This window comes from Sinocyclocheilus anshuiensis, unplaced genomic scaffold (genome assembly GCF_001515605.1).
Source record: "Sinocyclocheilus anshuiensis isolate Anshui unplaced genomic scaffold, SAMN03320099.WGS_v1.1 scaffold208, whole genome shotgun sequence".
Classification (NCBI taxonomy): Eukaryota; Metazoa; Chordata; class Actinopteri; order Cypriniformes; family Cyprinidae; genus Sinocyclocheilus; species Sinocyclocheilus anshuiensis.
In genome coordinates, this window is record NW_015557186.1 from 1,988,725 (window position 1) to 2,006,097 (window position 17,373).

The 17,373-nt window shown below is 30.9% G+C and overlaps 1 protein-coding gene across 1 annotated transcript in view; it reads right to left on the reverse strand.

Moving 5' to 3' along the window:
* LOC107678738 (1-phosphatidylinositol 4,5-bisphosphate phosphodiesterase beta-1-like) overlaps nucleotides 1-17,373 on the reverse strand; it is a 72,401-nt gene that overhangs the window by 38,548 nt on the left and 16,480 nt on the right. Inside the window, exons 4-8 of the mRNA XM_016474115.1 lie at nucleotides 3,859-3,999; nucleotides 3,618-3,697; nucleotides 2,221-2,274; nucleotides 2,063-2,138; nucleotides 711-811 (exon numbers count right to left, since the gene is read on the reverse strand). Coding sequence (XP_016329601.1) covers nucleotides 711-811; nucleotides 2,063-2,138; nucleotides 2,221-2,274; nucleotides 3,618-3,697; nucleotides 3,859-3,999 — 452 coding nt within the window. The remainder of the gene's footprint in view (nucleotides 1-710; nucleotides 812-2,062; nucleotides 2,139-2,220; nucleotides 2,275-3,617; nucleotides 3,698-3,858; nucleotides 4,000-17,373) is intronic.

The following is a 17,373-nucleotide window of genomic DNA, read 5'->3' on the forward strand; positions in this document are numbered from 1 at the left end:
AAAACAGGAAAAACAAATGAACAAATAAATAAATAAAAGATAAATAAACAGAAAATGAGACAGATAAATAAATATATATATATATATATATATAAAGATAAAAACAGATAAAACCAATGTATAAATAAACAAAAAACATTAAAAAGAACATAACAATATTCAGAATTTAAAAATTAAATAGAAAAATCAGACAAAAAAAAAACAGGTAAATAGATAAAATAAATAAATAAATATACGTAAACAAACAAACAAACAGATTAAATAAACAGATAAATGTGAAAATAAATAAAATATCAATAAATCAATAAAAATTAGTCAAAAACATAATAAATAAATGTATGAATAAATCAAAGATAAATAAATACATTAAAAAAATTAGACAAATAAATACATGGATGAAAACAGAAAAAAAAACAGACAAATATATACAACAATGTATAAATAATTGCATATATAAAACCAGATAAAAAAGCACAAAAAAATAAGTAAAAGTATAATAAATAAAAATTAGAAAAATAAAGAAATAGATAAAAATATATCAATCATAAAAACACATAAATAGATACAAATAATGCATAAATAAATGCATAAATAAAGTATAAATAGATAAATGGATAAACAGATAAATAAATAAATAAATATTTTTTTTTCTTTTACTGAAGGCCTTCTTAGCTACAGCATCAGCTGAAAATGGCTCCATAAAGACTTACAGATCAGCAAATATTTGGTTAATCTCAGATCGTGGGCAGAGGTTGTTGATGAACGATTTGTAAACATCAGGTGTCAAATCCTCCAAAGGGATGGAGTCGTTCTGCAGAGACGAACAAGAACAGACAATCAAATTATGGCTAGCACTTTATTTTACCCTCCTGTTTCGTAATTATAATAATTGGGTAATAATTAGGTTCTAACCCTGAACCTACCCCAAAATCTAACCTTACCCCCCATGTAGTTACCTTATACTACCCAGTACTTTCTTGGGTAAGTACACTGTAAGTACACTTACTGTAAAATAAAGTCAAGTGTAACCAAAGTATGAAATACATATTCATGCATTTATTATACAACATATAACATATAACATATAACAATGACAACGAGTCTTCAGTCTCACGCCAGAAATTAATCACCAAAAATAGAGAAGCTAAACCTGCTTTTACTAACAAGTGGCCTCATATGAATAAAACAAAAATATTTAAGCTTGCCTCAAAATTAATTAGCTAATTGCATCCTAAGAACCTAGTTCAGCAGACAACGAATCGACTGTTTTGTTACGTCAATCCCAATAATGGACAACGCTGTCGGAGAGCAAACATTACTCAATGTCATCCACATGCTGTCAGACGTTCATCTCCCACAGTAAACATTCAAAGCATCCAGCGCCCGCGGCTGATTAATGCTAAAGAAAGAAGAAAAAACAGATGAAAGGATGTGAGTGAGTGAGTCAGAGGCGGAGGCCGTGATGATTTCTCACTAGTTACACACTTTCTCCCTCACGACTCTCTCGAGGCCTTTTAACATTACGGATTTAGAAAATCTCCCTGTCTTCAACATTCAACCTTTAGATTTGCTGTAAAACGATAAGGTAAACAAATAGACTAGCTTTGATCCTGGAAGTGAAAAAGCAGAAAAAAAGAGATAAAAAGATAAATCAAAGTATGTATAAATAAATACATAGATAGATAGACAGATAGATAGATAGATAGATAGATAGATAGATAGATAGATAGATAGATAGATAGATAGATAGATAGATAGATAGAAAGATAGATCTATTTACTTTGTTTCCTCCTGAGGCCTTTTAACATTATAGATTTTGAGAAAATGTTCAACCTTTACATTTGCCATAAAACAATAAGGCAATTAGGATAGGATAGGTAAATAAGTCCATCAGGACAAACAGACTCCCTTTGATTCTGGAAGTGAGTCATTTGTCAGGCGGCGTGCCTCGATCTGAAAGCACACGTTTTTGGTAAAACCCACAAATTGACTTCCTGTGGAAACATGAGGTCTTCCTGTCTGCCAGCGGGATTCTGGAGCGATTAGCCGAACATATGCTCACCCGGCCGGCCGGAAGATTGCAGCTCTCCAGCGCCGTCTCCACACGCTTCCGGTCGGTCGAGAACAAGCGGAAGATGCTGCAGAAAGAGAGCGAAACATGAGGAGCATTCAGATCTGATCACGTTCTGCTGCATCATGTGAGACAGAGCTGAGTCTTACTTTTTCACTGGGATTCGACCCTCTTGATTCGTCTGCAGCTTGAGTCTCGTGAAGCTGGTCATAAAACAATTTCATGGAAAAACTAGATCAGCCATTCTCAGGAAACTGTGTCTCCATGACTGACTGATTGTGTTTATAGATACAGATATAGAAATATACACACAATATTTATTCCCATTCATCACCAGCACACTAATAATTCAATAAATGAATAAATAGATAAATATAGACAGACAAACAAACAGATAAAACAAATTAATAAAAAAACTGATAAAAAGATAAATAATTAGATAAAATAAATAGATAAGAAATACACAAATTAAAAATAAAAAATATGAAGCAATAAAAATAAATTTATAAATGCATAAAAATAGACAAAATGCTAAGTAAGATAACAAACACAAAAACAAAATAAGTTGATATAAATATAAAAATATATAATTAGATTTTAAAAAGTATATACTAACTAACTAAATAAATACAATTCTAAGTTACTTAGGGACACAGATTTTACATTGAACACAAAACGTTTTTATCATCCAAAAATAACCAAATAATCAAAAATAAAATAAAAGAAAGAAAGAAAGAAAAAGAAATATATTGATATTAATTAATTGATTGATTGATTGATTGATTGATTAATATTTTATTACTTAAAATTACTTCAGATAATTACGTAAAAACAGATAAAAGATTCAAAATAGACAATCACAAAAAAAATTCTAAATTTGTATTTTATTGAAATTAACACTATTGTTTTCCAATAAACATTAATTGGCCTGTTTTAAAGGGTTAGTTCACAAAAAAATAAACAAACAAACACACAAATAAATAAATAAATCTAAAAAATTAAAGTACCAATTAATTAATTAAAGAATATGTATTAACTAATTAACTAATTAAATAATATTAATTAATTCATTCATTAATAAAAACATATTCTGTAACACTTGACTTAAAGCTTTTATACATAATGCATTATAAATGTAGTTTTAATGCATTAACTATGCCTTGTAATGCACCTTATAATGCACTGTATGATCTCATGAATAACTCATGAATACATTGTAATACTTTTTTTTAATTGTCACACCTTTATAAAGTACAATGCATTAAAACGCACGACAAACAAACCTTCATATATTAAAATGCATTTTAACTTTGGTAACAATTATTTATAAAATTATATAATGCATTACAACACACAGTACATTATGAATACCTTGCAATGCATTATACATTATACAAGTGTTACCGTATATTCTTTTAAATCTGGTACTGTTTCCTGACAATGAGTCATAAACACATTTAAAAATTTTTAATAGAACAAAATCCTGTGACTGAGGTGTGAACGGCCTCCTGACGGAAGCAGGTAAATATAATCATCAGGTACTCACGCTTTCTCCAGACAGGACTCTCGGCCCATGTTTTGAGCGAGCAGGTTAGACGCCAGACTGAAGAGCTCATCTGCCCACTCCTTCATCAATGACGACGCACAACACAAAAGGCAGTTTCATTAAAACAATTCAGGTCAAGTATCCTGACTAGGATTTATGCTGCACAAGTATCTCACTGCCAGAAATATCTGCCACTCCACGCTCCGCTGATCTAATGAAATGTTCAGAGGCAGTAAAACACCTTGGCGACGTCTTCTTGGAAGGCCATGAAGTTCAGGTACTGGATGTTGACCATGTCTGGCCCCGTCACCACCGTCAGCATCCGGTTCTCTATCCGGCCCACCAGATTCCCCACATCCAGCAGCTCCCGCAGCTTCGCCTCCTGAGGGAAAAGCGCAGGAATGAAGCCGTAAAACACGGCAGAATAAGCCTGTAAAGCCTCTTTAAGACCGCTGTGATCTCGCCCACAACCGCTTCCCATGAGCGCTTTTATCTGGATGCTAAAAACACCTGCTGCTGCTGATGAAGAAACAACATCTAAAGCATCAGCCAGTTCAACTTCAGCCCCCACGCTGGACACAACACTATAGATAGATAGATAGATAGATAGATAGATAGATAGATAGAAAGACAGATAGAAATATACATAAATGTATAAATAAATAACACATAAAATTGAAGCTAATTTGTATTGAAATTAACACACGATTGTTTTCATCTAAAATACACAAACAAACAAATTCATTAAATATTACTTTTATTAAAATTACTTTAGGACTCACTTTTTAATCACACAAAAATACAAAAAATGAAATGCATTAATATAAATAAATAATGGATAGATGGATATACAGAAAAGTAGATAAATATATAAATAAAAAAATATATATATAGAGATTTTTTTAATTACTTCAGAACGCTTGGGCGCAACACTTTTTTAATCACACAAAAATAACCTAAATTTAATATTAAAATGTATTAAAATAAATAAATAAATAAATAATGGTAGATGAATATATAAAGGAACAAAAAGAAAATAAACAAATAAATATAGATGGAAAAAAATATAGCAATTGTGTATGAATGAATGAATGAATGAATGAATGAATGAATGAATGAATGAATGAATGAATGAATCAATCAATCAATCAATCAATTAATTAATAGTGGACAGATGGGTGGATGGATGAATAAACAGCTAGATAGATAAACATATTAATAAATGAAAATAAAATTAACAAATAAATAAACATAAAAAATATAGCAAAATAAGTATAGCTAAAAAAAATACATAAAAGTATGTATAAATGAATGGATGAATGAATGAATGAATGAAACATGCAATTCTATCTATTTTTTTTATTAAATTAACTCTCAATTGTTTTCCTCTGAAGTGAAAGAATTAATTAATGAATGAATGAAATTACTTCAGAACCCAGATTTTATATTGGACACAACACTTTTTTTTATCATATAAAATGAGCAAAAAATGTAATCTGTTTAAACAAATAAATAAATACATTCTATCTCAATTTAGCTTTTATTGAAATCACTTCAAGACCCCAATTTTACATTATATAATTATTATTTTATTTTTTTTTACATACAAAAATAATCAAATATGAAATATGAAATGCATATGCCCATGCTAATTGTTTCATGTAAACCTGGACTGTAACAATGAAATACGTCTGGCTGGTTGTTTGCGCGCCGGTCAGATGCTCTGTTCCTGTCTGTGTGGGCGTTTGTTGGCCAGAATGAGCTGCAATGTGGAGCCGATTTTCAGCCAAAAGAGCCTTTGCGTCTGTAGCTGAAAGTGTTCATCAGGTAGGAAGCCTCTCTGGTTTTGGAGCAGATCTTTCATCTGTCGTGTCGTTCAACAAGTGTTTCTCTCGGCAGCTCATGCAGCTGTGCAACAGGTGTGTGTTCGGCTTTCAGCTGTCAGCGGCTAATTAAAGCCAACGCAACGACTCTCCAATCAAGCGCTGATGTGTGAGAGCCATCCGCACCACAGCAGAACCAATGCTTTAACAAATATAATCAAGCCTGAAAAACACTCCCACTGCTGAACACATCTGGATGATTGAGAACGAGCCAGCAAACGAGTGAAATCCCAAAGAGCACATGAACACGTCACCGACAACAAATGGAAAAAATCTAACTAGTTATCAATTTCAATACGGTAAAAATGAAAAATGAATATATATGTGTGTGTGTGTGTGTGTGTGAGTGTGTGAGTGTAAACAAAACTAGTTATCAATTTCAATACGGTAAAAATGAAAAATGAATATATATGTGTGTGTGTGTGTGTGTGTGTGTGTGTGTGTGTGTAAACAAATAACTTAATTCATTCTTCATCATTTTTGCTTTTATTGAAATTGCTTCAAGACCAAGATTTTACATTAAAACATTAGAAGTTCATTTCATATACTTTTTTATCATACAAAAATAATTAGAAAAATGTAATGTATTAATATTAAAATAAATATGTAAGTAAGTAAATAAAGAAATATATTAAAATAAATAAATAACTAAATAAAAAAACAAATAAATTCTACCTACATTTTGCTTTTGTAATATTTACTTCAGGACTCACATTTTACATTGGACACAACACTTTTTTATCATGTAAAAGCAATAAAAAAAATAAAATGTATTAAATCGATAAAAATAAAAAATAAAATTTTTTCGTTTAACTAAATTCAGGACCCAGATTTTACATTTAATACAAATGTTTTTTTGTTTTTTTTTGTCATAGAAAAAAAAAGAAAAGTATACATAAACCAATAAAAATCTACCTAAATTTTGTTTTTATTAAAATTACTTTAAGATCCGATTTTACATTGGACACACCACTTTTTATCATACACAAATAACTGAAAAATTAAATGTATTTAAATAAATAAACAAATAATGCTTTTATTGAAATTACTTCAGGATACAGATTTTACATTGGGCGCAACACTTTTTTTAATCATACAAAAATAACAGAAAAATCAAAAGTATTAAAAAATGTATTTAAATTAATTTAATTTTTACAAATTTTTATTAATTTTGCTTTTATTGAAATGACTTCATGACCGAGATTTTACATTGGACTCTTTTTTAAATATACTAATATACTTGTTTTAAATATACAAAACTAACCAAAAAAATTAAAGATATATTAATATTAACATGAAATGCGTATCATGTGCAAGTGCAATCCGTGCCACAGCAGACAAATATAATCAGACAAATTGAACAAACATATTCAAGGGTAAAATCACTCCCACCGCTGAACACGTCTGGATGTTTGCATGAGGACGAGTGAAATCCCAAAGTGCACATGAACACGTCACCGACAACAAATGGAAAAAAGATACCGATGGTTTTTCATCAAGAACAATCAAATGTTTTATCAGTTCCGGATGTGATGCCCACAACACACCCAGAGGAAAAGCACGCTATTACAGAGTCTACATCCATCAGAGCTCCGGAAGCCTTCGCTCATTTCAGTGACGGTTCAATGAGTAATATTAGAGCTTGAATTGTCTTCATGCCACTTGAGGGGCCAAAGGATTGATCGGCGCCACCAACGTCTCGCTCCAAACTAGCATTCAGATCCATTGCTAAATGATGCTCATAAATATTTGATTCAATCAGAAAGATGTGCAAACACTGAATAGACCGTCACACCCATAATAGAGTACATCAATGAATCCAACGTTCCCTTTTATTTCTGTGAAAGCATAAATACAGCAACTAAGATGCCATTTGCAACCACTTATACTTGCGTAATGTGACATTTTATTTGACATCTTTGATGTAAGATTATGAAGACAAGATTTTCTGTAACATGCACACAATCAGAAATAGGTATTCACATGAATTAAAAATGAAAATTGGCTGAAAATGTCTTCACCCTCAGGTCATACCAGATGTAGATGAGTTTGTTTCTTCATCAGATTTGGAGAAATGTAGCATTGCATCACTTGCTCACCAGTGGATGCTCTGCAGTGAATGGGTGCCGTCAGAATGAGAGTCCAAACAGCTGATAAAAACGTCACAATAATCCACAAGTAATCCACAGCACTCCAGTCCATCAGTCGACATCTGGAGAAGACAAAAGCTGAAACAAATCCATCATTAAGGTATTTTTAACTTTAAATTGTTGCTAAAATATGAGTCCATAATCCATAATAACACTTCCTCCAGTGAAAAGTCCATCTCCTGTTGTCTCTCACATCAAAATCCAGCCACATATTTGTTTAGAGCTGTTTTGAATCTGTGCAGATTTGTCTCCTGATTCAGATCAGACCACTTTTTCACTGCAGGAAGCGTTATTATGGATTATAGACTCATATTTTAGTTAGAAATGTCACTTCACAAGACATTGACTGATGGACTGGAGTGGTGTGGATTACTTGTGGATGGATCCAGTTGTGAGCAAGTGATGCGATGCTACATTTCTCCAAATCTGATCTATGTCTTGGCCTGAGGGAGAGTATATTTTCAGCAAATTTTCATTTTTGGGTGAAATATAAGCTTCATTTGCATGTCCTTCAGGCCGTTTGGTCCTACAGGATCTGCATTTGTAAATTATGTAAATCTTGGTGATTAAATTGGAGCTTAAATCATCATGATTCAGCTGAACGGCTGCTCTGAGGGAGACGCCAATGACACTATAAAAAGATTAAAACATTATTAAACGTACCATATATTTCTGTAAACACATTTAAATGCTGAACATCAAGAATGTGCTTGTCGATTTCTGTTAGTGGTGTTTGCAAAGTCAATTAGTGCTCATAGTTGTTCTAAAAGATTAAAACAAACCATTAATACAAAGTATTCAACTTCTATGAATGCATGATTTTCAGCTGTTAGACCATAAAACAGGCAAGAAAAAATCCCACAGATGCACACTGAAGGGTCTACAGACCAGAAGATCACAGAGAAATGATGATTAATTAATACTAATAAAAACAAACAAAAAATACTAAATACAAACAAAATAAGATATATTATTAATGTAATATTTCACTATAAAATAAAAACAATTATTTAAGAAAAATAATATAATAACATCAATTTGGCTATTATTTTATTATTATTATTATTATTATTATTATTATTATTATTATTATTAATAAATATATCATATTAAATAATTGCAGAAAAATAAAATACAAAAAAATAAAAACAAAAATAGACATTGCTATTGTAATATTTCACTGTAAAATAAAAAATCAAGTATAATAATATAAACTCCTTTTTTATTTACATTATAACTGTAAAATTACAATATTGATATTTCTTCGATTTTAAAAGTTTAATCATCAAACTTTTATTTTGACAAAAAACAAAAAAAACAAAGCTTTTCCATGTGAAAAAAAAATATATATTTGTAACAATAGGACAATTTTATTATAATATTGTCAGTGCATGTTCCAGTGATGTTCTGCAGTGAGGAGACTCATTCCAGCTTTGTTTCCAGCAGGATTTTCCCGTATCCCTCACGACTGGTTTTGGCCCCTGGGGCCCCTGCAGCCAGACTACTGTTAGACTTTTATTTAAAGCGCTTTCCTCCGACAGCATGACAGACGACACGGGTTCATTAGTGAAAGCCGCTGAGTGTACTGCAGACACCAGCTCTGAATAGCACATGAATAATACATGCGGTTATTGAATATTAAATTGACTCTTTAAAAGGGGAGTTCTGTGTCAGCCGGACAGATGTGCGTGAGATCGGCACTAAAAAAAGATCAAGCCTGTAAATCGCCTATGCTTACTGCACGATTATTTTTATTGCATTTTATTTTTCTGTATGAAAATGTGTGCTAAACATGATGCATGTATTATCTTTCACATTTTTATGATGCTTTTTAATGCAAAAACTCAACATCACAATGCGAGGGTGTTCTTGTTTGTTGCAGAAACGTTGGGATCTGTGAATCAGTAGGGATGCATGATATTGGAAAAAAAATGGCATTGCAATATGAAAAAATGCAGGAATTGAATAGATCTATTTAGAAAGAATTAACCATTCTAGAAAGACTGGGGTGATTTTTGCAGTAGAGTGCATCTGCATAGAAAAATCCTTTTAGGGCTAAACAATTTGTGGAAAAACTTGAAAAAAAAAAGTGGGTGTTCACATTTGGGTTTACTCTTTATATGAACCAACTCAAACCTCTTTCTGTAACCATAAAGCTAAACAAAAAAAAGTTAAAAAAAAACTCTTTCCACTCGCTACACTGTTTTTGATCTGTTCAATAGCACTAAAAATTATAATTATTCTTTATAATTTTTGTGAATTCTGATTATCTAATAAAAATATTATATAAAATGAAAAATATTATGTAAAAATACTACTGTACAGCAAAATAAAAAACTATATATAAAAACTAAAAAATATATTTTTTATAGTACAACTGTAAAATTACAGTACTAATATGTATGTCTTAATTTCTTAATTTTCAAACATTAAAAGATCCAGCATTGCGTTCTCTAAAAAAAAAAAAAAAAAATATTTACAGTTAAGTTTTTATTCACTGTTTTTGATCCATCAATATTACTAGAAAATATTAATAATAATAATCATGTTTTATTCTTATTCTTAACTATTATTAAGTAAATATTTTGTAAAAATACTACTGTACGGTCAAATATACTGTAAAATAAACTATATGTACTTTTTAAATTTTATAGGACAAATGTAAAAATACAATACAAATATTTACATCTTATTTTTTTTTACATTTTCATTAAACATCAAGCATCACATTCTGTAACCATAAAGTGAATTAAAAAAAAGTAAATAAATAAATTAAAAAAAACTATTTAAATTTCATATACACTGATTTTGATCTATTCAATAACTAGAAAATATTAATAATACTAATACTAATGAGTTTTATTAGATTTATCAATCAATAAAAATATATAATACATTTATATATAAAAATAGAAATATATTGTAAAAATACTATAATACAAAAATACTAAATATTACCAATCAATAAAAATATATAATAAAATAAGAAATATATTGTAAAAATACTTTAGTACTATAAAAATATTGTACTGTGGAAATACTGTTTGGGATTATTATTATTATTATCATTATATGTACTCAGTCTGTTTTTATTCACATTGTTTTTGATCTATTTAACATGACTGTAAAATATTAATAATGAGTTTTATTATGAATTTCATTTAATAAAAAAATAAATAAAACAAGAAATATGTTGTAAAAATACTATACTATAAAAATATTGTACTATAAAAATTATTTTATTTTATAGTACAAATGTAAAATTACAATGCTAATATTTTAGTCTTCATTTCTTCATTGTCAGTAACAGTAAACCATAAAGCATGGCATGTATTTAATAAAACTGCAGCTTTTGCAATGATAACCGCACGTCAAACTCTCAAACACAGATACTGTATCATCATGTGAAGTCTGTAATTCTCTCACATGTGCTTGTTTCATGCAAATCTGTTTTTTTATTCTCTGCAGGACGCCGGGCAAAATGAAAGGTCCTGCTGAGAGGAAAATAAATTGGATTTAGATTCATCTGCACACCTGCATATATTACAGCACTCCTGCGCATGGAGACCTCTGTTCATTTCTCTCTGTGTCTTCAGGAATCCAGCACTGCCTGTAATAAAACAATATTCCTGAACCGCTGACTGGCAGACTGAAAAACCTAGAGCCAGTCAATCGCTTTCTGCAGCATAATCACAAAAACCACTGACATCAGCTCAACACTTCCTAGGGTTCCTATTTTTTTTTTCATATTTTATTTATTAATAAATAATAATATTGTAATACAGTATAATATTTTATAATAATAATAATGATTACTACTACTACTACTACTATTTATTAATTAATTACTTAATTTATTTATTTTTAGTGATGCACTGACATTTCAGCAACTGAAATATATTCACTACATATTCATTATATTTAACTTAGGCTGTTGCATTAATTATTTAATGTATGTTTGAATAAATATGTCATGAAAACAAGTTTTTATTAAAGCCACCATTTAAATGTTCATATTTCAACAATGAACTGGAGTGGAAACATAATTGCATTGATTGTTAAATAAATGTGCTTAATTCATTGATTATTAAATAAACTTTTATGTGCAACTTAAATGTTTATATGCACCTCAGTTTGTATTTAAGTGTTGATTATTAAATCAATGTGAAATAAACTGTATTTTTGGTTCTGGTTTTTGGCTAAATGAAAACTTTAATTTCAACAAAGGTGTTAAAGCAGTTTGCTGCATCACTAATATAATTTTTATTTTTATTTTAATTTTAGAGTCATATTAATATACAATCACACATTTTTGGACAAATTATGCAGCCCGACAAAGAAGCACTACAAACCTGGTGCTTTTTACAAATCAGTTCGTGTTTGAGTGTAGATTATAAAATAAATGCGATTAAATAAAATATTAAATAAACTTTATTTTCAGTTTTTGGCTAAATGAAAACTTTAATATTACCGGTATTATTATTACTTTAATTTTAAGTTATGACATGAGTCATGTAGAATCACAATTTATTTGGCCAAATTATGCAGCCTGACAAAGAAGCACTGCAGACCTGGTGCTTTTTACACACGCAAAAAAAAAAATATATATTTTAAATCACATTTTTTATCAGAACAAATGGTGCAACCAGAAATCCCAAAGTTAGTGTGTTTGTCCAAATCACCGAATAGCTTTAGTGATGCTTTCTCTAGCAAACACCACTAACAAGGGTTCTCAACAAAAGCGTCAGTCCACCTACATCTGTGATAATCAACCACGCTTTCTCTCTTCGGTCCTGGAAAGAATGCAGTGAAATGCATATTCACTCTGATGATGGCAGAGCTGTTAAGGAGGAGGTTTTAAATCAGATGAGTCAGCGTCTCTGGGCCGCGGGCGCACTGGAGAGCCTCTGTTGTCATTGTTGTCACCTTGTCCTCCGCGAGGCTCCTCGCCATGTTGGATGCCCTTTCTCGCAACCTCATTAGCTCCGGCGCCTTTGGCTCCGGTCTCATACAGGGAGCCTTTCCACCAGAGTTTCTATGGCAACATGCATCCAGACCTCGCTACCTTTGGGAGCCGGATTTAACCGAACCATGTTGTATCAAAGTGAAAGGCCGCGGCGCGTCTGCTCTGACCAGAATCATGGCTTTGAGCTCACTGGATCGCTTTCAACCACCAAAGACGAGAGAACGACCTGACGGACAATGAGAGTCAGCCTGGCGCCGAGCAAAGCCTTTTCATGTCGCTAATAAGCAATTAAAACAAGCGAGATGTATTAGATCATGAGTTCAGATACGTTAGTTCGTACTGATGTAGTGCTGAGCTGATGCTAATACTGTGGGTTTCTTATAATTATTTATTTATTTTGCTTTGGAAAAATGCTAAATAATTAAATATATGCATGTATTATTAACCTCATTCATAGGTGGCTTTGGACAAGAGCAAATGCTCAATGAATAAATGTAACTTTAACAAAAGTTGCAGTAAAACGAGTAAGAAATAATCAGGTGTCATACAGTATTAAACCAGCAGGCAAGTATTGTTTTGTAGAAAACCTTTATTTACTGATTTATGTTTTGACACCTCATAATTATACAGGGAAACAACCTCCTGAAAACAGAGATTAGATCACAAACTGCAACAGCGCGGAAAACAACGACAACAACAACTAGATTTTAATAGTCTTTCATGCATGTATATACGTATTTTTATTTATACTCAACATTTTATGTATTTATACACAACATTTATTTATTCATTCATTCATTTAATTTAATATTTTGTGTATTTATACATTTAAGTCAAGTTTATTTGTGTAGCACTTTTCGCAATTGTTTCAAAGCAGCTTCACAGAAATTCATGCCGTTGTTAAATAAATATGTTATGTTAAATAAATAAATGTATAATTACATACATATGTATAAAAATATTGATTTATAAATAACATTCAAATACATAAACACATTAAAAACATTAATGAGTGAGATTTATAAATAACTAAAAAAAGTTATTAATAAATATAGAAATCAAAACTTTAGGTGAGATTTATTTACAAATAAATGAATAACATTCCACTATATAAATAAAAATAAAACATTGAGTGAGATTTATAAATAAATACCATTATGTATAAATATATAAATAAAATCACTGAGTGAGATTTATAAATAACATTCAAATACATAATAAAATATTAATGAGATTTATAAATACAAAAATAGTTATGTATAAATATATAAATGAAAAACTTTGAGAGAGATGTATTTATAAATAAATAAATCACATTCAAATACATAAAAATATAAAACATGAATAAGTGAGATGTATAAATAACTAACTAAATAAATACCTTTATGTACAAATATGTAAATAAAAACACTGAGTGAGATTTATAAATAGCATTCAAATACATAAAAAATAAAACATTAATGAGTGAGATTCATAAATAACTAAAAGAGTTATGTATAAATATAGAAATAAAAAACTCTGAGATGTATTTATTTATAACATTCAACACATTAAAAACATTAATGAGTATATATATATATATATATACACACAAACAAATAAAGAAACAAACAAATAAATCAATCAATAAATAAATGGTCTGGTTGATGTGCCTTTACAAACTAATAAGAATCTGCACAGTGTAAACGATCACGTCTTCTTAATGTTCTTAAAAACAGATTTTATTCCTCCATCGCTCGTGTTTGATTCTCGCCTTCAGAAAGTTGCTGTTGCCCTCTGAAAACATCTCGCTCCTGTACGAGTTACGCATGAAAGTTCAACTCACTGCCCCTACGAATGAGCAACAGCCATGCTTCTGCTGATTACACACACGCACCAGCTCATGTGAGTTTTACCGCGGTAACACGTGAGCGTGTGAAGTCTGCGGGGTAAACCTGCGAGTGGGCGGACTGCTGATCCTCCTCCAGGCGCTGGTTTGGCTCCAGAGGAAGTGGGCAGCAGGAATCAAAGGCGATCCTCTCGGTTCTGGCTGAAGTCCACCGGTTCTTCTGTCTGCTGCATGCTTGAACGACTCAGTGCCCAAAGAAAAAGAGCCGGGATCTTTAGTCTAACTCAAAATTTATGCTGTTGCATGGAAAAGACTCAAGTAATAGCAAATTGCACCTACTGATAGCGCAGTTTATTTGCAACGCACACAACAGCACAATCCAATGCAGCGAAGAAATCAGAGAAGGACACACTAAAAGTCAACGCAAATCACAGCTACATTCAAATAACTCCGGCTGGCCTCATGTGTTCAGTCAAAATGTTTTAATAATAATAATAATAATAATAAGCATCAGTATATTAGAAATTTCAATAATCCTAAGTTATAAGTCTATATTTATAAATATATATATCATAACTTTTAATTATTTTACATATAATCACTTACTATAAATCTAAAGCATATATACAATTTATTAAATGTTTTATTAATATTTACATTTAATAACATATATTTAATTTGTAATAATAAAAATAATATTTAACAATAATAAATGTATTACAATTTACTCAAATGTATTATTATTTATTTAATTTTTTTTGATACAACTATATTGATATGTATAAAGAAATGATGACAGGATTTTCATTTTTAAGTGAACTATTTAAGAATAGTTGTGTGCAAAAGGTGCGCAACTGTTTAGCAAAGTTGCACTTCATAAATAGTGCATGTATGCCAATATACCTGCTTGGACAAGCTGCAGACTTCACTTCGAGACTCTTACGGCAGAACGGGAACAGCCTTTCACCAAAGCATATGGCCGTTACCAGCAGCAGCGCCATTAGCAAAGCTCTGGTTGCTTTTCAACAGATGGGTGCATGTAAACAACCCACTACTGCTCTAGACATTGAGGTTTTAATATGAATCATATACATTTATGACATAACCGTCTCATTATCTACTCCATTTTTCAATGGAGTAATTAACAGGCTGCTATTGTTCTCGCCGGGATCTTTATCGAGAAGCCAAGATCTGGCGAACAAGGGAAAAACTCCTGAAAGATGAGCAGTTCTTCTGCTCTGTTCTGTATTCATCTGCTGTCTGCTTCACAAGGGCACAACAAATCAATGGCATCTTTCTTCTTTGCAATTAAAAACACATCTTTAATGGCTCACATAAAAAAGCAATTGCAAACAAAAGCAGCAGGATATTTTTCATGGTCTCAGCGTACTAGTGATTAAAATCTCATTCAAATTTCTTTCTTATTAAAAAAAGTTAGTTAAACAGCTTGCAATCAGGAGAAACCTGCTACTCTGGGACGAACAAAACAGAAGATTAGAGTAGAGGAGTGTCACGATGCACACACACGAGGAACGAGGAGACGCTGGAGAATACTTTACCAAGACTTTATTTTCAGGAACCGAGGGAGACGAACTCAGAATCTGTAGTAATAATAATAATAATGTATTATATTTTACAAAAATGCATTATTAATAATAAGTATTATTAATAAATTAATTATTATTAATAAATTATTAGTAAATTAATAATGTTAAGTCATAAGTCTATATGTATTACATATCACTTACTATAAATATAAAATGCTGAGTTGTTTCAACCCAACTTTGGGTCAAATATGGACTAACCCAACCGTTGGGTTAATTTTTTCATTAAATTTTTAACCCAAAAGTTGGGGTAGTCCATATTTCACCCAAAGTTGGGTTGAAACAACCCAGCATTTTTTAGAGTAGTTAAAAAAAAAAAAATGCTTATTTCTTTCTTTTAATTTTGGGATAAAACAAGCATCTATCAATATAAAATACCAGTAACTGAAACTGGAAACCACATCTAGACCACCTAGAATGGATGCAAAATGTTGTTACATTTTGGTTGAATGACCAACCACTTTTACAATCCCTTGCCTTTTTCCTTCACATTTTTTCCCTTGCATTTTTTAAATATGTGTGCCTGTTTTAAGCCATTTTTCTTTATTAAAAAAAAAAAAAACATAACAGAAACAACCCAGCATTTTTTAGAGTGTATATAAATAAGTATAAATAATCCCAGGTCATAATTCTATACTTTTACATATATAAACACTTATAAACATCTTGATATTTACAGTATATATATTTTTTCTGAAATTACCACCAATTCTCAATTATCAGTCAGCCTTACCACAAAAAAAAAAAAAATTATTTATCCAAAAAAGCCACTGGTGAGAGCAGAGTTTAGTTTTGAACAGCATTTCTCCAGCAGCTTCATGCGTGATGTTTTATTGGGTGCTGAGTGGTTCAATCGATCATCAGACCACGTCTCACTCTCTCACACTCATACAGCGTCTCATTCTCAGTCTGTGTAAATGGTTTTGACCTCTACATCCACGGGTGGATGGACGGTTTGTTGTGGCTCGTGGATGCCCTCATATAAACGCGCCGCTACAAGATTTATTCAGCTGCCTTTGACACCAGCACACTGCGTTTCCCAGAATCACTCTCAATCATGACACACTCGCTTTATATCACAGCGCAGGAACAGAGAGAGAGAGAGACCGCAATATTCACTCTGACCACCGCAGTACAAGAAGATGTAAAGAAATTAACAAATAATAACCAATATAAACTCATAATCAGACTAACCAGCAACAGCAAACAACAGGTAAAGTAAATGTGCTTGAAAGCGAATGTTAAAATGCAAAAAATTCCATTGGTCCAACAAACCGTTTCTTTAAAAACATGAAATAAAATTAATAATATATAATAATTTATTT